The following is a 21,451-nucleotide window of genomic DNA, read 5'->3' on the forward strand; positions in this document are numbered from 1 at the left end:
ATCAGTGACAAGCCAGTCGTAATTTAGGAGGCTATAGTTTGTGATCAATTGGCTTCTTCTTTGGTGCGATGCTCAATTCTCATCCAGCTCAGAACGACGCAGGTAGGCATTAGAGATTCACTGAGAAGTCCAGACCTCGAGTTGAAAGTTGCAGCTGTTTCAGCACTCCATATATCCAATGTAGCTGCTGCGTAATAATTAGACAATAACTGGACTGTGTTGAAAGAGCACATAAAATGCTCTTTAAAAGGTCCGTACATGTGTAAGATTGAAACCGTTGGTGTCGGACAGGACTCAGTTCACAAACATCCTCCTGCTGCTTTGTCTAGTCCGCATGAGATAGGATCTGCATACAGTTAAACCACCCTGAAGAACATAATAGACTTTGGAAAAAAAAAAGAAAAAAATACTGTCCGGTTGATTCCACAGTTCCTCTCTCTCTCAAGTCGCTCAAGGCGTTAGTCTTCTCGCAGGAAATATGTTATATCTAGGGAGGGCGAAAGGCTGCTGTGTTTTCCCATAGGTTTCCTCTTCTGCGCAATGTGCGCTTCATACAAAGATGCGATGCTGTCTGTGGTTTCAGTCGAAGCCTACCTACTGACACTATTTCCCGGGAAGGGGGTGGGATACAGTTTTAGACCGGAGAGGTGGAGGGCGAAGTCAAGATTCTGTTTTCTATTTTAGCTGTTCTTTGCTATCTGACGATTTAATCACATCACAATTAGCCATATATGACTCATACACATGAACAATGCTGTTTTAGTTTCCCAGTTGCTGTTGTCAGATCAATCCAGATTAAAACAATAGACAACAAAAGACAAACCATTGTCTATTTATTTGTATTGAGGTGATTAGAGGGTTTGTTTCTTTTAACATTTGATACTATGTATTATCCGATATTCCAAAAGCAATTTCATCTACTGCCACCTGCTTTTGTGTTTGGCCACCTGGTTAATTTGATAGGCTATCTGCTGACCTTGGCAACAGGAGAATGAAACACTTTAGGTTTCCTCTTTTTAAGATAAGTAAAATGACAGTTGGCTATCCTATTTCTTGAGATATGGCATTTTCTAGAACTATATGTAAAAGGGCAAACTACATATTTTGTATTTATTTTAAATGCTGATCCTGCTCTCTCAATAAAAAAAATTGAGCATAGTTTGTAAAGGTGTGTGTGTGTGTGTGTGTGTCTGTGTGTGTGTTTGTGTGTGAAGTGAACCTGGCATAATACATGCCATAGTGATTCTCTCTAATTGCAGATTTTTCATTGGCTGTGATCATTCATCTGTAACCAACAGTATGTCACAACTCATAGACCAAAGTGATAGACATGTTATGAAAGCAGGTCACCTTAAATTAACTTAAGATTAATCAGTTATTTGTAATCATAAAAACAGTTGGGAATGTAATGACACCTAATTAAATAGCACTCTCAAGAGGACCGAGTGGTGAATTCTAGTTATTTCAGGTACAAAATAAAAAACAAAATGGCTTTAAGTGTAATCACACCAATTCGGACATGAAATACACATTGGTCTCGCAATCAGAGTATTATTATTGTTTCTAATAGTTCATCGGCTTCACTGTTTGTGTGCCCTGATTTCTCATCCAACACTATGATTCATCCACAACATCCAACTGCCAACCAAGCTGAGAAATGTCACAAAGAAGTGGAGGTAGAAGGTTTAAGCACATGTGCTAAGGGCCGAGCGATTCCTGGGTGTCACAGCCCGGGGTGAAGGTGATTGAAATCTCTGCGTCCCACCATCCCTCGCGGTCACATCCATTGACGGGGTATTACACCCCCTCTCCGCTGCCCTCCCGCCCGGATTTCTTCACTTTTACATCGAGATTGCTTTTCTCCTCCCCACGGGGTGATATTGTTCATAATCTTAACTGATCTTAACCCCCCAGCACCACCACCACCCCCCCCCCCCCCCCCACACATACACACACCGGCCAACACATATTGCAAACTCTGTTTCCCACGAGAGCTTGTGCACTAAGGGAATGACAGAGCATGACATGGATCCTGTCCATATTGCATGAGATTTGGCCCTTAGCATACGGAAGATTGGCTCGGTCCTTGACACTCTTCTTCTTCATGGCTCTCGTGGCACACTGTCTGCCAGCCCAAGGGAATCTGCTGTGGCCAATCTACACACATTCACATCTTCACATGTACCTTGTGTGTGTGTGTGTGTGTGTGTGTACAATGTTGTGGGCAATTGTGTGTCTTTTCAGCAGAATATTATAATTTGGAGATAGTAATTTGGAGATGTTTTATGTTCAGATTTAAGGAGTTGTTTCTGTATGATTTTGTAGAATTGAGCTGAACTGAGCACAGTTTGAGCACAATTCATGCCAAGGTACCACACTGTACAGCGTCCTTCTAAACCTTCAAGGATTTTCTCTGTATTTCACCTGATGTTGACATTTTTTCCAAACAATTTGATTTTTTTTAAGTAGGCCTCTAAAAGTCTATATAATTGTTTTGGATGGCGGCTGAAATTGCCCTCACTCTCAGACAGTCACTCTTAGCTAAGCCATTGTCTACAGGCTGTCACCTCATGACATTTCACCTCTGACACAACATTCAGCCAGCAGCGGCGATGTAAAAAAGCGCACAGATACTAACGATCAGCCCTTTGCCAGGTGTGCTAAAGAATCTAGAGATGAATACTGGATAAGATAATTGCTATAACGATGTGACTCTTTCTCTCTCTCTCTCTCTTACTCTTTTCTCTTTTCTGGTGCACCTCCAATCTCCAATTACAAGCATTCCAATTGTTCTGTTCACATCCTGCAGGAGAGCGCACACTGCCAATTGCCAGACCTTGATTACAGCCACGTAAAAAAAAAAGAACCATTGAGTGCTGGGCAATTGCTGCCGTCAGTGGGATTTTATAATGAGTCTGAGGTGATGGAGGTCATGGAGTCGGTGCTCTTGTCCCTCATTAATGAGAAGCGGGCAGCTCAGATGTTTTCCACCAACTCCAACTTAATGGCCTTTTGCAAAACAATGTGAAAAGTTGAACTCGAGATGCATTTCCGCAAGAAAGTGTGATTGGTCAACAGTAGTAGAGTCTTCTAAAATAACAACATGGATCAGGCATGGGAATAAAAGCTGCGCACAGGCAATTTTGACATAATTATGTTGAACAAACTATAAAAGAACACGCATATATGGATGAACAGAGACATTTCTATACTATGCTATGCTGATACAGTCACTTAACACCACTTCAGCATCTCTTCTGTAGGGATAGGGCTGCACAGGAACCCTTTGTTGTGCAGACAAGCACAGCCCTGCACTGGACTCAAACTTGCAACCTCAGGCAGGTAGCAGGGAGTGAGGTTTACTGCACAGCAGTGGACCTGCATTTTACCATTACACTCACCCCCCTAAACCACACTTTCATTCTGGGACTGTGGCACCAATGTAACCTACATAGTATAGCGAGCACAGTTCCTCACCGACTCAAACTTGCAACCTGTATGGCAGGCGTGCTAGGCTCCTGTTCATCGCCAACAGGGATAAAGTGATTTATGATTTATGATTTATGTTCTAATTTGGCTATGGTTGGTTATTGTTTTTTTTTTTGTGCTTGCCAAGCAATCTATTCGTTTGTGTATGGATTTAGTTACTGGACAATAAAACTATTGTAGGGAATATCAACATCTATTTTCTGTCTTCCTAGTGTGTGCCAGGTGAATTGTGGAGCTGGCATGTTGCCTACTGTGGACCATGCATAACAGTGACTGGTGATGATTGAAAATGTGATTGAAATAACGCCAGTAGAAAACCTAGGCAAACCGTTTGGTGTGTTAAATTACAGTTATTAGTAGGTCTTTTGTAACTAACTGTCGACGGACTTTTATGTGTCAATATTGACTCTTTATCTTTTGTTCCATCCAAGACAGCAAGAAACCTCGGGGTCATTATTGATGACCAACTGACCTTCACGGCCCACATTGCCTCTGTCTCCAGGTCATGCCGCTTTGGGCTAAACAACATCCGCAAGATCAGGCCGTAACTAACCCAGTATGCCACCCAGCTGCTGGTGCAAACCTAGGTGAGTTCCCCGCCTTGACTACTGCAACACCCTCCTAAAAGGCCTGCCGGCTTGCCTGGTGAAACCACTACAGATGATCCAGAACGCAGCGGTGCGTCTGGTGTTCAACCAACCGAAGAGGGCACCTGTCACCCCGCTACTTATTGAACTCCACTGGCTGCCTGTAGCTGCTTGCATTAAGTTCAAGTCACTTATGCTTGCCTACAGAGTGCTTGCTGGTTCTGCTCCCACCTACCTAAATGCTCTTGTAAGGGCAAATGTTACACCCAGGATGCTGCGCTCGTCTAGTGAGCGTTGTTTGGCTCTGCTGTCTGTGCAAGTACGGCAATCCAGACTATTCTCATTTTAAATTCCACGTTGGTGGAACGAACTGCGTATTACTACCAGAGCAGGGGCATCCCTCTCTACCTTCAAGAAGATTTTGAAGACCCAACTCTTCAGAGAGCACCTCCCTTCTTAACTGGCACCTTGACTAGTGCTTAACTTGCACATACAGCAGTTACATTCCTGCACTTCTTTTTTTCCTTTCTATTTCATTTTTCTATTTCTAATGTAAAGTAGTAATTATTGTTACAGCAGGTATGTATTGCTCTTAGCTTGAATGTTCTCTCCCCTGTACGTCGCTTTGGACAAAAGCGTCTGCTAAATGACTGATGTAAATGAAAATGTAAATGTGTCACTTGTCTCAAATAGCATGTGGGACTTTAGAGTGGTAAAGTTACATGTATGGTCGTTCTAGTGGCAAGTAAGAGTCAAGTGCAAGACTGCAAATATAATTATCTCTGCCAAGGAGGTTGTGTTTTAACCCCAGTACATTTGTTTGTTGGTGTGCAGTATTACGCTTTTTATGAAACTTGGTGCAAAGGTGTAGCATGGGCTAAGGAAGAACCCTTTACATTTTGGAGCAGATCTGACTCACGGGCATCAGCATGAATTTAGTTTTGCTTTCAGTAAAGTTTCGAGATACGGCACTTTGCCAAGTTTATTTCCACTGATGATGGCCGAATATTAAATCCTGCATACTTTACAGCGGAGACATTTGAAAATTCAATCTTCAACCTGTTGAAAACAAATATATGGTATATTCCGTACCAGTCATGTGAAGCTACAATCATGCCAAGTTTCAAGTGGATGGGTGAAGTCTAAGGCCGTGTCTCATATCGAGCACTTGTGCACTTCAAACACTGACTTTTCAGGGCATAGGTAGAGCGTTTACACTCACACAACCAGTACCCAGATTGCGCAATGTAAACGGTCCAAAAATGCAGTGTAAAACGATGGACTCTTCTAGCCCTAAACGGTTACCATCTTGGCTACGTGGCGGAAGAGGAGGAGCCCTTTTGGCAGCTTTTCAGTTTCGGACAGTTGGCTGACTGGCACCTCGCAAATCACTTCAACCATTATTACTGGATACAATAACTGAAACGAAAAATCGCCATTTTTTTAACATATACATACAAAACACGGCCTTCATCGGAATTTGGCCTGCCATCTTTGCTTAAAATGTCCAGTTGGCCAGGAGGGAGCTGGCACACAGATTTATGGGTAAAAGGCTCACACATTTGCATCCGTCAGTATTCCATTTGAGACAACACAACAATCAGTCTCAGAACACACTACATATGTAAGTGCTTAGTGTGCCCTACGCACTGTATTGCAGTGTACTTTGTAAAGTACTCGATATAAGACACAGCCTTAGTATATATTATTGAGATGTTGTTGAAAAGAAAATGGAAGAAAAAAGAACTTTGACACTATATGACTACCCTGCGGTGCGGCGGCGGACATAATAAGACTTAACAGTACAGCATTGAGCAATCACATTAAATATTTGGCACAGTAGGTAAATATGTTCTTCACACCATGTCTCTGTACAAGCAGTCTGTGCGCATGTGGCAGATGAGTCACAGGAGAGAGCGACTGGTACTTCTATCCCAGTGTGCCTTAATGTCAATTGTCCCAATACATGGTAATGGCAAAATTACAGTTATTGCTGTCAGGGTATGACAGTCTGAATGCTGTGCGCTTGAAGACATCATGCACTGGAAAGCAGAATAGTTAGAAAGCACAGAACGCTGTCTTCCTTCTGTTTTTCATATTCACCACATTTCCTCGAGCTTGCTCACAAGGGTCACTGCTCTCTCACTTCAGATCATTTTAAGATCACGGAAAGGAAACAGAGTAGGGTCCTCTAACTGTTTCCCTCATTAGCATCAAATGAAGGCAGAATCAAAGGCGATCTGTTGTTCTGTACACAGTGGCATATGGTACAAGGGAACACACTATTTATGGCAAGCCTCCGGCAAGATCAGTGACAAGGGACACTTCCATAACCCGGATGGAACAATTGCTTTAATTGAGCAAGCCCTCTTACTCACAGACCAGCAGTTTGGGAATATTCACTTCTCTCTTTTCTGCCTGTCAGAAAAACTATTAGTGGCAGAAGCATTTAAGTCATTATATTCTTGCGCAGCACACCACATGAGCTTGGTTGCATGGCAATTATGAGCTAATACTGTCAGAGAAAAGGGCAAACAGGAAAGAAGAACAATGTTTGTCTGTCTTCAATCTTCGGCGGACAACAGCAATAGAGCGAGTATCAATTTTCACCCACAAATCTGATCGAAATCTGATGATGATAACGTCCACGTTGTTTTGAAAGATTGCTGTTGCCGTTCTGGGGGGAAATTGCGCTTATCTCTGACAAATCCAGAGAGCAGATGCCACAGTCCTTCCCAGCCTCAGCGCCAGCCATTATACAGTTCCTCCTCAGACACTGATGAAAGGGATTTTGATGTTCTTGTGTAACCCATAAAAATAGACCCGAGACCTGGTTTGGAGGGTTGGGGGGTGGTATGGATGGAGAAGCTTGAATTGATTTATTAATCTAATCAGAGAGAGACAGAGGAAATGCAATCATTGAGCACTATATTTCTGCCACAATGATGGCACTTGAGGTCATTCGCCAAGACGCTCAGCCAATCATTTCATGGGATCATCCCTAATTTGCCATCTCATTCCGTAATCACTGCCATCAGAGGCCCAGCACGAGGCCAACTTTTATATCAGCCTTTAGAAACGTCGAGTCTTCATTAATCTCACTTACTGAAGAAAATTCAGGGAATTTCTTTGGGAAAAAAACCTAAAAACCCACCATACAGGAATGTTATTTGTTGAGTTACTGATTTCCAATCACTGAATGGAGCTGTGTAAAGGGCTGATGTGATGAGTGATGGCTTGTCTCCTGGTGTTGATCCCCCAGCACAAGTCCAGCACAGGGTCCACCCGCAGATGAGCTGTCCTGTCCTAGAAAACATGGGAGGACACCAAAAGGTCTATCTGTAATGTAATTCAGTCTCGCTGCGTGAGCAGCAGATAACGAGCAGCTGCTGACAAGTGAATCCATCTTGCCTCCTGACAGGGCCAACTGGACAGCAAGACACCAGGAAGGCAGAGGAAATCAGCTACATCTGCTGGCTTTGGAAAGCCATTACAATGCTAGCAGAAATGAAGCAAGGTTCAGAGTACTAAAAACATTCAGGCAAAGAGAGATAGATGCCACTGGGGCGGCCTTGGTGTGTAATTTTGCCGAGGGTCGATCTCTACAGCTCTCAGAAATGTAGTGGACATGGAATGACACTGAGCGGCTGCAGTAGGCCTACTGTGTAGTTATCCCTGAATGCTGCATATTGTATCAACTGTTAGAAGACTACCCCTGCCACAGATACATATACTCAATAAATCTCTCTTTCAAAATAAGGCACGTTTTCCAGTTTGAAACCCCAACGGTCACAATAAGGTAGTAATATGGTTGTGACGGTGACTGTTTGTTTTCACCGAGGGTGGGGGATGGGGGTGGGGGCCTAACATACGTGCTCTGTGACTCTTTCCATTCAACCAGATGCCATATAGAATCGTGAAGAGGCAGCCGTGGATATCGCCCCTCATAATCCGTCACCTGGAACTACCATGCGTGAAACCTGGAAAGAGGCACCCGTCTCTGAGAAGCGCCGGTATCTGAAAGGCACAAGCCCCCTCAACAATTAGGCTTGGATTCCTCCTGTGGGTGTGTGTGAGCGGCAGACGGAGATGGAATACAGGGCCATCCAGGGTGCTGATTACCATCCCTAGACTCCATTACAGGGCTTCTCGGCCCGGTACAATGAAACCAGAAAATGCAAGCGAGCACGAAGTCAAATCCACTCACGGTCAAACACATGGGAGATGAGAAACAAGGTTGTGCACCGAGTCCTGAACTCCCACTTGTGTTTTTTTCTCTCCCCCTTTTCTTTCCAACCCTTTCTTCTGCCCGCCACACAAGGATAGAAGGTCTTGTTGTCTAGTGTTGTTTATAGAAAGGAAAAGAAACAAGCACAACAGAAGTGTGTGAGGTGTGAAGGGCTCTAAGCACATCGAGTCTGTCTCTAAGGGTGTCTGTTTTAAATTGGTTTTCTATATGAGTTTATGCGGCACTGAGCCCTGATGGAAGCCTCTTCAATTATAATTGGCTCTGTAGGAATTAGGCTCTAAGCAGGGTGAATTTCTCCAAGCGAGGGAAAAAGGTTTTCTGTCTAATAAAGTTGTGTGCATGAGAGTTTTGCTGCAAGAGAACGAGCCAGTCTTGACTTTCTTCTCCAGAAGTTAGAGATTGCCTGCCTGTGCTGTTATTGGGCACCTACTACTGTGGCTGGAGCTGAGCAGACAGGTCCTGTGGTAGAGGATGAAAAATCACCTCAGCATGAGGAGCCTTATTAAACTCGGAGGAGAAATCCGAGCATGTGGCATTGTGTAAATCAGTGCGAAGCCTTTTGCCTGGCTGCCGTTCGGGCTCCTCCAGGTTGCCCTGTCCCCCGACTCACTCTCTCTCCTTTTTTTTGTCACCGAAAGAGATTAGTCCCTAGCCCCGGTGTGCCGTGGCAGGACTCCAAAGCGTTAACTTTCCGTCTCCATGGTGAGTGAGGTCAGCCGTGCAGGAGCGAGCAGCATCAGATAAGGACACCATTAGGGTGTTATTTTAAACCACCTGCCCCGTAATGGGCTGCCAGACCAGGTGTCAATGTGCCCATGTGAGGTGTATTTGTGTGAGTGAGTGAGTGTGTGTGTGTGTATGTTCCCTTGGGATTATGTGTAGGACTTCCTTTTGCTTGTTGTTCTTCACAGTTTTGTGTATGTTTTCTATAAATGTGTCTCATGCTTCTGTGTGTGTGTGTGTATGTATGTACTGCTTGTGCTTATGTGTGTATAAAGTGTTCTCTGCATCTGTGTGTGTGTGTGCATCTGTGTGTGTATTTGGCTCGTGCTTCAGTGTATATGTGTGAAGTTCCCCCATATTTCCATGTGTGCCTATGTGTGTGTGTGCTGGCTGTGCCCATGTCCCTGTGCCCTGCGGTGTGATGACGGCTGATTGCAGGCTGTGCCCCTACAGCGCAGAGGTGCTGCAGGGCGCCGCGGACTGAGTGAGATCACGCCCTGTGAGGAGTCATTAATTACACTGGAGTGGTTGCCTTGGAGAGGTTTACAAATATTTATTAGGGAAAAATACCCCCCTCCCCCCACACACATGCTTTCAAACTACTAAGGATGAAATGCAATTAAAGCCAGGTGTTAAGTCGAACCTGTGTGCAATTTTGCTTTTAATTCATTGCTGACAGGTACCTACTGAGAGAGGGACACATTAAGGAGAAAGTCTATATTTGCAATTTAATTCTCATCCATCAGCGTGACACAGGTTTAATATGAATGTATACCCAGTGGCACCTACTAAATAAACAGTGAAAATTGAGTGGACTGGCATATTGTAGACAAAGTGCATACACACATAATAGTGTCTGCAAACATTACAGGCTCAAAAAATCAAATCAATCTACTTGAGGTTTGGATTTGAAGCAATGAGGAGCCAACAGAATACAATTAATGGCCTTTTTCTAGATCAAGTATGGCCTGTTAGCTAGGTCACTGTGTTGACTTGGGTTCAATACACTGATTACCCTGGAAGGGCATTTAATCAGAGCAAGAAAGAATCACCTCTTCAGTAGCCGATCCTTTTGCGGTTATTGGGCCCCATGGCCGTGAGGCATGCCCAGTAAAGAGGTGTGGGTAAACCGAAGGTAATAACAACACAACAGTAGTGCATACTCAACCGCCTCCTTTTCAGTCACCACAAAGAATCGACTGAGTCTTTACATTCATCAACAGTGATTTATTGTAGCTCACAGTTCAGTTTGTTAGTAGAATTCATTGGAGTGTGCATGGTAAGTACACACTCAATCCATTCCTGGGTTTTTTATTTTCTTTTGCCTTACAAAAAATGTACAAACAGATTAACATCACTTCAAGACTAATACAAAGTTACACATTTCAAAGTTGAAAGGCAATCTATGTTGCTATGTTTTTTGTACCATGCACTTAAAACCCCATGAGAGCCGCTTTGTAAATATTCACATTCCATAGCACGGGTCATAGTTTAGTTTTGATTGAGTGCTTTTCCTCCTCATTCATTTAGTAGCAACGCCCCCTTATCAATTCTATTTAGTTTATTCAATTTAGTCCATTTGAATGTAATGACTATAAACTGAATCTTAATCAGAATAAATTAGCTGCTCAAATTAACTACATGTAAACAATACAACTTTGATTAAATCTATCCCATCTTCCTACATAAAGCCACCAAGAACTGCTGATGCATGGAAAATATTGTGTGAAGTGAAATTTTGTAAATAGTCAGATGAAATGTTATACTAAAGGGGTTTTAAAGACAGTTTCTCTTACAGTGATACAGTGTATTCAACCAAACTGCTAATAATGACAGAATGCTCCAGTGCACTTAAATATAGCAAAGGTCTACACTCTAAATTTCAATAGGGCTTTTAAGTCGCATCTTAAAAAAATAATCTTTTTTGTGTATGTACAATGGTGTTCAAAAACTTTTGGTTATATTATTTACAATATGCCAGCTGCACCATATGGTTGACAATGACAAAAATAATAAATAAAAGTACAGTAGAAGTTGAAGTCAAGGCTAGAATGCCAAGGGCTGAATAACAAGGATATTCTCTCCAGGTAGTCATACTGAAATGTCTCGTATACTGAATGTCTGGTATGTGCTTGAGCGAGTGGCTATAAGAACTGTAGCAATGTCAGGTTGGTGAGGCAGCAGCTTTCTACATTATATCATGGAGCCTTCACTTTCTCCCACCTACATCTGTTAAAATCATTCAATCTTTACATCTCTTAAGTCTCAGTGACCTTTCATTATAAATATGTTACTTAACTATTTAGGGAAATACATCTTTTCTGCAAACAAACAATAACGACACAAATAGAACAGGATTAATATAAAAATCTGCATACTAAAACCAAATGTAAATTGACAGCTCTTTTAGCTGACCCATGAATGACCAAAAAACAAGCAAACAAACAAACAAACAAACAAAATTGAATAACAGTGGCTAGAGATATGTCTAGTACCTCTATGTAGCGACAGTGGCTCTGTCCTCCACTCTCAATGGTCCTCACAATGAGCTCCTATTTATGATACGATAACTCAAAACTTTCCTTAAGGCAAAATCAATACAGCACAAGTCAATACCTCCACAGTAATAGCTTCCCACACCATAAACTCCGCTCTTAAACATTGTTGCTGCTGTACTGTTGGTTTGTCTCTCAGAAGGGACAGGCAGACAAGAAGCCGGTTCTCCTGTAATATGCCCACTGATTCTGCAAACATCTGGTTACAAGTCGAAGTCGGACAACCGGTTTCCAAACATTAGTCCAATCCTTAAGTTGATGTGTACAGTAGAATTAGTTACATTTCTGTAAATGTCTGATAATCACAGATGTGGACAAGGGAAGTGAGGTGTGATATTAATTGATAGGTCCCTTGCTGTTGTTGTACTTGTGTGAAAAGTATGTGCAGAATGCAAGGTGAATGCATGATCCCTAGATATGCAAAAGGTCCCACAGCTAGATCTGCTGAGCACTCTGGGTAATGCAGTCTTGCTGTGGGTTTTTGGAGAAGAGCATTAGTCCTGTGAGTGTCAACAGATGCTTGTTTGGTCAGCTCCGGGTGACTAGAGCACAAAGGGCTTGACTAACAGTCTCTGAGCAGGCAGGGCAGGATGAAGTCCTCACGAGAGCTCTTCACACACACACAAACTCTCTCGCGCAAGGATACACACACTCACACACACACATAGGCTGGTTAAGCCATGCACTACAGGGGGGAAAGGAAAAGGTACTTTGGCCTGTTCCTATACGGATACAGGTCCCAGTAGCAGCAGCAGCAGCAGCACTAATGGCATCATGGGTGTGTGGTTGGTTGATGTGGAGTCACCATCGTAGACACGTTGAGGGCCTGCTGTCCCTCAGGGGTGGGAGGCCAGCCTTAGGCTGGAGGTCAGAGTTCAGGGTTGAGTAGTCATGAAGAGTGAGAGCGGCTCACTGGCTGAGGGTCATGTTCCTTAGGATCCACTGCTGCGAGCGACTGCCATTGCAGTCTCTGAGGGTGGGCACCATCTTGTCCTCGTCCGAGGGCATGTCCAGACACTGGTTGCTGTTCACATGCAGGAGGGTCAGCCTCTGTAAAGGAGGTGAAGGAAGGGTCAAGGGTCAAACAAGACGACAACAACAACAACAACAACAACAACAACAACAACAACAACAACACTTCGCAAACAACGGATTAAGTGCAGTACAGACATTGAGGCTATGACAAAGGTCAACAGGTCCAGTCCACATGGGGCAGCTTGAGTGAAAGAGGAGGGCCTTCAACACTTCACATCACTTCAACAACAGCACCTTTTTTCTGGTCAGACATTGGTTTAAACATTGAATGTATTTTTAGACACTGAGATCACCTCTGGCTAAAGCTGGCTGGAATGCTATAAACAGACTGCTGAAAAATCAACCTCCTCTTACGATTTGATAGAACTCACCTAATTCCATATAATAAACATATTATCACATCCTTCCCTGGAGCAAAGGTTTTTGCCACATCATGTGTACACCCTTCAGAGTGACAGTATGATAATGGAGAACTTTGGTGAGTAATTCGTCCAACCGTGGGGTGACTGGCATCTTTTTGGAAACACAGTCGATGTGAAGGCTCTTTTGATTTCTCAAAATGGCCTCGAACGGCCTTTTGTCTTGAGTGGCCTCTGTCTGCACGCGCAATTGTAACATTATCTAAAGCTTTCAGGAAAGAATAAATAAATAAAATAATGCACCCCACAGCAACAGCCAACTGTCAAGCGATGATTACTCTTAATGGTTTCACAGAGGGAGTAATCACTCTCTGTGCATGCATGAACAACGAAATGTCAAATATTACGGGTGCGTTCGTTTTTTTTTTTTGCGCTCATCAAAAAGTTGGAGGCCCGTAGTAATGAATGCGGCAGCCCCTCAATTTAAGGATCACTGCTAATCACCAGAACCGTGGCAATAATTAAGAGTCGCCTATCAGAGCGCTGCCTGGAGAGACGCATAAAAGGACATGGAACATAATACGCTGCTAATGCTTTTTTTACGCAGCTGTGGCGATTGCGAGGCCTCGAGACACTCTTGGCCTCTCATCACAGATGAGACTGAGGGACAGCAGCAGCAGCAGAGTGTGTGTGTGTGTGTGTGTGTGTGTGTGTGAGAGAGTGTTTGTGTGTGTGTGAATAGGGATATTTATGCTGTTTGCTTTTGGGGCAGTGAGATCATTTTTCACGGAAAAGAAAACGCCACCATGTTTTGGCGTGTTGACAGAGGATGATGTTTAATAAGTGTGGAAGACACAAGCACAAACACACACAGACACAGACACACACACAGACACACACACACAGACACACACACACAGACACACACACACACAGACACACACACACACACACACACACACACACACACACACACACACACACAAGCACAAGAACACGCGCGCACACACAAACTCCTCTATACTGTCTATGCACAGAAATGACAAAGCACCATTGCCACGGCCAGACAGCTGCAGAGCGGGCAGGGCAGTCCATCACTGCGCCCTGGCCCTAAACAGATCCGTGCAGACGGAGCACACCTCCACCCCCTCCACCCCCCCCCCCACCCCATCAGCTGATGCTGCGTGGACCACACAGGCTGCGGAGAGAGAGTGAATTGGGGAGCAGCGGCACAGGGCGCTCCACTGCAGCATCCTGCAGTGGTTCTACATGAGTAGTCCGCCACTGTCTGAGAGCAGGAAAGAAAGCTACAGGTTAGGCTTTGAAATACATTAGAAGAGGGAACCGGAGTCATGTTTTACAATGCATTTCTATAGCCCATGATTGTAATGCCTGCTTTGAAAGAAAGCTGTTTTAGGAAAATATGGATATATATAATACTGGGCGAAAGGCTAGCGAGCACGCTAAGCACACTCATTATTACGTCCTTCTCATCTAAACCAATTATGCCTTCAGGCCTCGTAGTTGGCGCCATTAATTGTAGCCGTATTGACTAGAGCCGTCATACCCGACAAAACATGTCAGAAGTGATGTAGTTGCCTCAGTCCAGCTCTCATAAATCACATGGAGACACGCTCAGCGGTGTGCGAGAGAGTGGGCCGATTATGGTGGTGGGTGACTCGTGCTATTTGGCTGGAATGATGAAATAATGACAGCGATATGCTTCCTCCCTGCACTGCCTTCATTATAGAGGACTAAGAGCTGCCAAGGCTATTGTGTAAGTTGGGACACCAGCAACATAGGAAAGTAAGGATGGATGCGAGGAGGGGGGGGGGGACTAATATGAAGCCCCCTTTTTAATGAGATTTTAAAATGTGCAGGGTTTGGGTCAGTGTGCAATTAGGATTTTTATGCTCTTTCAGCTAAGTCCCATTATGTGCTTGTGTTCCTGGACAAAGCTGGACACAGCTGTGTGTGTATGTCTGTATGCGTGTGTCTGAAATCTGACTAATTAAATGGAGATCATTTCAATACGTTGGGCCTTCACTCAAGAGCACTTGTACCTCCTATACTCACGAACTCAAATGAACCTGATGACACATGCCCGACTCTCATAACGAGCCCCATTTGTGTAGTAATGAAGTTCAAGTTGGACATCCATCCACTGCACGCCATCCATTGATCCCACACACCTGTGTCACTTAGTTTCTGTGTGTAAAACGTCATACTGCGGGATATACATTCTAAAACCCTGATGGAAACATTAGCTTCACAAACACAGTTGCTATATAACCCACAGTAATTATTTTCCAAAGGGAAATAACAGAATATCCGCCCGAGTCCAAATAACAATGGGTTTGAAACCTACACCCAGCAGCAGGGTACTTTCACATGAAACGGGCTGCCACAAATAAACAGACCAGCAGACAGGGTGTGTGTGTGTGTTGCATGACAAAAAGAGAAAGTGACTTAGTGAATAAGAGGGGAAAAAAATCAAAGTGAAAAGTCTAAAAATGAGAGATGATGAGATACAGGTTGAAAGCAAACAAACAAAAGCCTCGAAAGAGAATGAGCGAGAGAGTGGGCGTAATTGAGATCCAGGCGCCAGACAATAAGAGAGAGAGAGAGAAAGAAATAAAGGGATAGGGAGAGAGGGAGCATGAGTATGAGAGAGAGAGAGAGATAGGCAGAGGGGGAATGTAAGAGTGTGTGAGAGAAAGAGGGAGAGGAGAGAGAGAGAGAAAGAAAGAGAGAGGGAGAGATCTTGTTGTTTTTGTTTTGAGCGGCACATGGCGCTGCAGCTGCCGGGTTTGGTCCACCCGGCCGCCCTCCATCTCCATGAGGGCATCACCATGAAAGAGCCCGCCGACAATGAAGCGCTCACTTCAAAAGAGCTCGTAAACAAAGGCCAGCCCCATCTCCAATCGTCCTCGCTGATAATCAACTACAAATAAATATTAAAAACTGTCTGCAGCCCCCCATTCAGACGAGGTACCCCTGCCACCGCCACTCACCGCACAACGCCGCTGCCGAATTTTCACATAAAAAAAAATGAAATATTTACGTAACAGAATAAATGTCAAATGAAATTTAATTTGAGGCTGGCTGGGGGGGCGGCGGGAAAGGTCTGACAGATAGTGAGGTACGTAAACACAGAGGCACGGGGAGCCTGTCACAGAGCGGCCGTTATTGCTTTCCCTTTACTTGCCCGTGTTCCTGTCTCCCCGCATTCATCCCCAAAGGTCAGCGGTAATAGCTGGTAAACAGCCGACGACCCGCTTTATTGGCACGCTCACTTTCACCAACCAGGACAACCCCCAAGTGCCCTACAACGGGCACGTTCACAATCCTCTGGGAGTAAATAAATACACTGGACAGCTGTGACTGACATGTCGATCAAAGATGTTTAGGCTCATGAGCAAGGGGAGCTGTGGGCACAAGGGAGCATGCCAACTGTGTACGGGTCCAAGTGTCCACGGGGACCCAGGTTCGATTCAGACCTGGGGTAATTTCCTGATCCCCCTGCCATCTCTTACCAACTTAATTCTTGTCAAGCTCTACGGTCCTATTTGAAAAAAGGCAAAAAGCCTCACAAAAATAAATAAAAGCTAATGAGTGCACTACAAACACAAAACTGCTACATTGCAAGAAAATAACATTCAAACAGTTTGTCCAAAACCTTTCTTTAGTACATTTTTGAATCAAACTGATACACTCTGACAACTAGTCTGCCAAGACAAGCCTACAAAAAACGAACCGACTCACACTCTTTGCCAAGAAACGTTCTTGAACTAGTTAGCTAAGACTAGCTTGCTAAAACCAACTACTGCCCTGCGGCTAGGCTCCCACTGTACCTGCCACGCTCTGAATGGCGGCGGCTACAGGAAGTAGTCGGTGGGGCTGTAATAGAGCTTTCTGAAGACCTCGATCCGGCTGAAGTTGCGCAGGATCCAGGTCTGCAGGGGGCTGTCGTTGCAGTACTCCACCGTGGGCCCGTAGGTGCCGTCCTCCAGGCGGCTGATGGTCAGGCACGACTGCGTGATGATGTGCATGAAAGTGTGCTTCTGTGCCGGGGATGGAGCGTGGGACCATCAGCAGGGCACCATGGAGGTGGAGTGGATGGAGAGGGATGGGGGTGTGGGAGGAGGTGAATGATAAATGAGAGATGATACAACCAAACAAATGAGCTACTCAGAACTAGACTAGCACCAAATGGTTGTGAAGAAAACAATATCCAGCTAGTGCCGATGGTGGGTGGACCAGATGAGATCGAAAATGGGCCGAGAGTGAGTTCAGAGACACTAACACCAGCTGTGTCTGTGCTTGGCAGGCTTGGAGCCTCGTGTCTGGGAGGCTGGAGGATGGATAATGACTGGAGCACAAAGGCCAGGGAGATAACTGACAGGTAAGGGACATGACTGACTGGAAGCTGAGTGGCAGGCAGGGCCAACGTTGGCTGAATGTGGCGCAAATGGGATAAAAGCCGCAGAGTGGCTGTCACCTGTGCCGCAGCTGCCGCCGCCTCCACAGCCACCTACGGCTCAAAATAGTCCCTCATAGCGTGAGGGCACAGCAGGAATGAGAGTCAGACATTTTTCTTTATCCACAAATAATTTAATGTCACATGTTCCATGGAGCAAAAAGCCCACCATTGCTGCAGCAGGACCTCACGCACTCCCTCTCACTGTATTACATCTCTCTGCATGTGTGTGTGTCTCTCTCTATCTATCTCTCACTCTCTCTCTTTCTCTCGGTCTTTATATCTGTCTTTCTTTCTTTCTTTCTGTGTCTCTCTTTCTGTGTGTGTGTGTGTGTGTGTGTGTGTGTGTGTGTGTCTAAAAGAGAGAGACTCACACACCCACTGTATTCCCCCTCTTTGCCTCTCTCACCCTCACTTTATTCCCCTCTTTGCCTCTCTCTCACCTCTGCTCCCCCTCTAACCCCCCAATCTTCCCTGTTGCTCTCTCCCTCACCCTCACTCTCAGTCGTCCCTCTCTCCAGCCTATGAATAGACCACACTGCATTAGAAAAGGGGAAATAAGGGGAGGCAGGTTCAGAGCCCCTGAGACAGAGATAAGAGAATCACTGGGAGGCGATACAGCTTTTTCTACATTAAAAAAATATGTCCCAATAGAACGCTCCTTCCCTCCCTTTCGCCTTGTAGTAAATAATCTATTATTAAAATCAACGGCTATTTCTGGACTTCTGATGCTACCTTCATGCATCTCCCTTTGCCCCACAGACAGCTCTCATTTCTCTCAATGTCGGCTTTTGAAGGAATCATCTGCCACTGGATCCACAGATAATACATGTCAAGATAGAGATATACAAACGCTTTCATTCTACACTCTATTCACAGTTACCACCATAGACTATTGACAACCAGACCACAGTCATGTGACACTAGGGGATAATCGTAAGCCTATACCTCCATGGAAACATATGGAGCTGCTCGTTTCACAAACACATTAGGATTACATACTATACTACCACAAGTCAAACTAAAACATCGACTAAAACTGCTCACTAAAAGTCAATGAACACAGGGGTTTGCACAAAACCTCAGATTGCACAACTTACCTCAAAATTATACTCCCAGTTGTCCACAAACTGAGCCCGTTTCACAAACACTTTAGGATTACATACTACCACAAGTCAAACTAAGACATCGACTAAAACTGCTCACTTAAGTCAAGGAACACAGGGGGTTTGCACAAAACCTCAGATTGCACAACTTACCTCGAAATCATACTCCCACTTTCCCACATACTGAGCCCAGAAAAGAGAGAGAATCAAACGCTGGTAAGTTTGAGGGCACCCTGAGGTGAATTCTGCACAACAAAGGCTCGAGTCTGCCTGAGTCTGCCTGAGGAAAAGCCACAGGCACCTGGCACCACCTGGTGGCTTAAAATAGCCTTGCAGCTCCATGAGTGATGCTCATGATATCATCCTGTGATGTCCTATCATAGCGAGAACACTCCAAAGCAACAAGGTTGCTACCCTCATTTGTTGCAGACAGTCCTTCAGACAGTCAGAATGGAGTGGAGTGGGTCCACTTCATATAGTGGCTGTATTTCTGTGATATGTATATATACATACAGTATATATCGAGAGAGAGAGAGAGAGAAAGCCATACCTCTGTTTCATACTCAAACATCTGGTTCCCCTTCATGTGGTGGCACTTCAGCATGACCACTGGTCCGTTGAGGCGCGAGACGTCCAGGCACAGGTCATCGGTCCTGATCTCTTTATCGGCGGTGTAAGAAAACACCTGCAGAGGGGCAAAAGAGCGGAAGAGCATTGGGTGATGGTTATGAACAACACATTTCCTGCCTGCCCTTGCCTCCGTGGCGCTCCGACAGGGGTCACTCACCTGGTTTCCCCCCATGCCGTGGCAGTTGAAGAAGCCCACCTTCTCGTTCTCCTTGCGGCCCATGTTATCCACACACTGGTTCGACTCTACATTCCTGATCTAGGAGCAGAGAGGAACAGGACGGATTGTGAGGTGGGATCTTACTCCAAACTTAATTACATTTAAATGTAGTCATTTAGCAGATGCTTGTATCCAAAGCGACGTACAAAGGAGAACACAGATAGGTAGCATCCACCCACTACATCAGTACCAGCGGATACAGTCAAAGACATACAACATGTCAGTCTGCCTCTGGGGACAGGCCATCAAAAGTTTCCTTGCAGAATGGATTTGGAAAAAGGCACCTGTGCTTCACTTTCAACTCTAATAATTCTTCACAGATGAACAGATATGTAATACATAATTGAACTCCTGCTCAATGGAACGTCCCATTCAGAGCTATTAAGAGCATTTCACAGCCGAGACAGTGACGGAGCCTTTAATTGAGGGAACCATTGTTTGGAAGTACAAATGACTGAACATAGTCACGTCACGAAGCCATAACACGGTGACCAACTCCAACAGGTCTGTTACTTAATGAATCCTCCCTCCAATGGGCCATTAAATATCAAACTAATATATGCCTAAATGCTGGGCATGCCCTGTGTTTTATGCCCCCACTTATTATCTTGCGGCAGCAGCATTTCAAATTGAATAGTATAAAAATGTAATGGATTCTGTGTTAAAGAGGGAATGTGGTGTGAGCCGTGGAGTGAGTGAATCATGGACAGACATACAGAGAATGAAAGAGAAAGGAGAAAGAGAGGCGAAGGAGGGAGGGAGGGAAGCATGAAGAGATGGAGAGGGAGAGAGAGACTGCAGTGGCTGCAGTGCAATGAGCAGGTTTTACTGCGGCACGTTGCAGGCTGTAAAATCCCGGCGCTTCAGCAGAATTTAACTTCGAGGGGATTACAGGCTCATTTCTCAAAACTCACCATTAATCATGACCATGCTCTCACTCTCACTCTCTCATTCACTCTCTCCTTCATTCCCCCTCTCGCTAAGGAGAGAGTCTCTATCTCTCGTCACCCTCTCTCTCATATAGACCCTCTTTCTCTCTCCTCCCCTCCTCTCTCCTCCTCTCTCTCACATACCATCTTTCTCTGTCCCTCTATAACTCTCCCTCATTCCCCTATCACTCACACTCTCTCTCACACACGCACTCCCTCTCTCACACACACTCTATCTCCCCCTTTCTCACACACACACACACACACACACACACACACACACACACACACACACACACTCTCTCTCTCTCTCTCTCTCTCTCTCTCCAGCACACACATTCTCCTTTATTCCCTCTCTCCTCTCCCCCTCTCTTTCAATTGATTCTCTCTTGACGCCCTCTCTCTCTCTCACATAGACCCTCCTTCTCTCTCCCTCCGTCTCTTTGAGGGCAAAAGCGGCTGGCGTAAATGTAAACAGTCTTAAACTTGGGTGATAAATTAAACTTTCTGGAATTAATTTTGGATATAGGCGTGGTGACATTGTTCTCTGATTAGCAACATTTGAATGAACCAATATCATACAATCACTGCCCAAGACTGATTTATCTATCTGGCCAAAAAATATTACGTTCCCTTTAAGAGTTATGCCTGTATATTCTTGTATTAGCAAGAAACCAGGAGCAAACCTGTGTTATGGTTAAATGCAATTCATCTATTTCAGTTATCCTCGAAGTTAAAACATCCTGGCAGGTTTTTCAAAATTAAAAAAACATCTGTTTTAAAAGGGTTAAATCCCTTAAAGCAGCACAACGGAACAATAGCTATTCGCGAACGGCATGCTAGCAGCTAAAACTAACGAAATCTCTTGAAATGTGCTGACTTTGACATTATGACAAACTAGTTACTCAACGACTGTCCTTACACAATCAAACATCAAGCAAGTGCAATACAAGACAAAGCAAGACGGCAAATAAGCTACTTACTAGATCGGCAGAAGGTAATCAAAGTCAGGTCGGCGAGCATCGGCAGGCAAAACTACAGAACGCAGTTATATGCCTAAGCACCCTTGTATCGCAATGGCACGGAGGCGAT

General features: G+C 44.7%; 1 protein-coding gene across 3 annotated transcripts in view; it reads right to left on the reverse strand.

Annotated features, from left to right (window-relative positions):
- Positions 1 to 12,303: 12,303 nt before the first annotated feature.
- Positions 12,304 to 21,451, reverse strand: part of galnt13 (polypeptide N-acetylgalactosaminyltransferase 13) — a gene marked incomplete at both ends in the record, with an annotated part of 31,416 nt that continues 22,268 nt past the window's right edge. The window contains 4 exons of one of the 3 annotated variants that reach the window (XM_080838185.1): positions 16,876 to 17,061; positions 18,737 to 18,766; positions 19,134 to 19,268; positions 19,371 to 19,469. In XM_080838185.1, coding sequence (XP_080694311.1) covers positions 16,876 to 17,061; positions 18,737 to 18,766; positions 19,134 to 19,268; positions 19,371 to 19,469 — 450 coding nt within the window. Of the gene's footprint in view, positions 12,654 to 16,875; positions 17,062 to 18,736; positions 18,767 to 19,133; positions 19,269 to 19,370; positions 19,470 to 21,451 lie in introns of those variants that run through there. The other 2 variants (XM_080838187.1, XM_080838186.1) reach the window with 2 other exon arrangements.

The sequence above is a fragment of the Sprattus sprattus genome, assembly GCF_963457725.1.
Source record: "Sprattus sprattus genome assembly, chromosome: 5".
Taxonomy (NCBI): domain Eukaryota; kingdom Metazoa; phylum Chordata; class Actinopteri; order Clupeiformes; family Clupeidae; genus Sprattus; species Sprattus sprattus.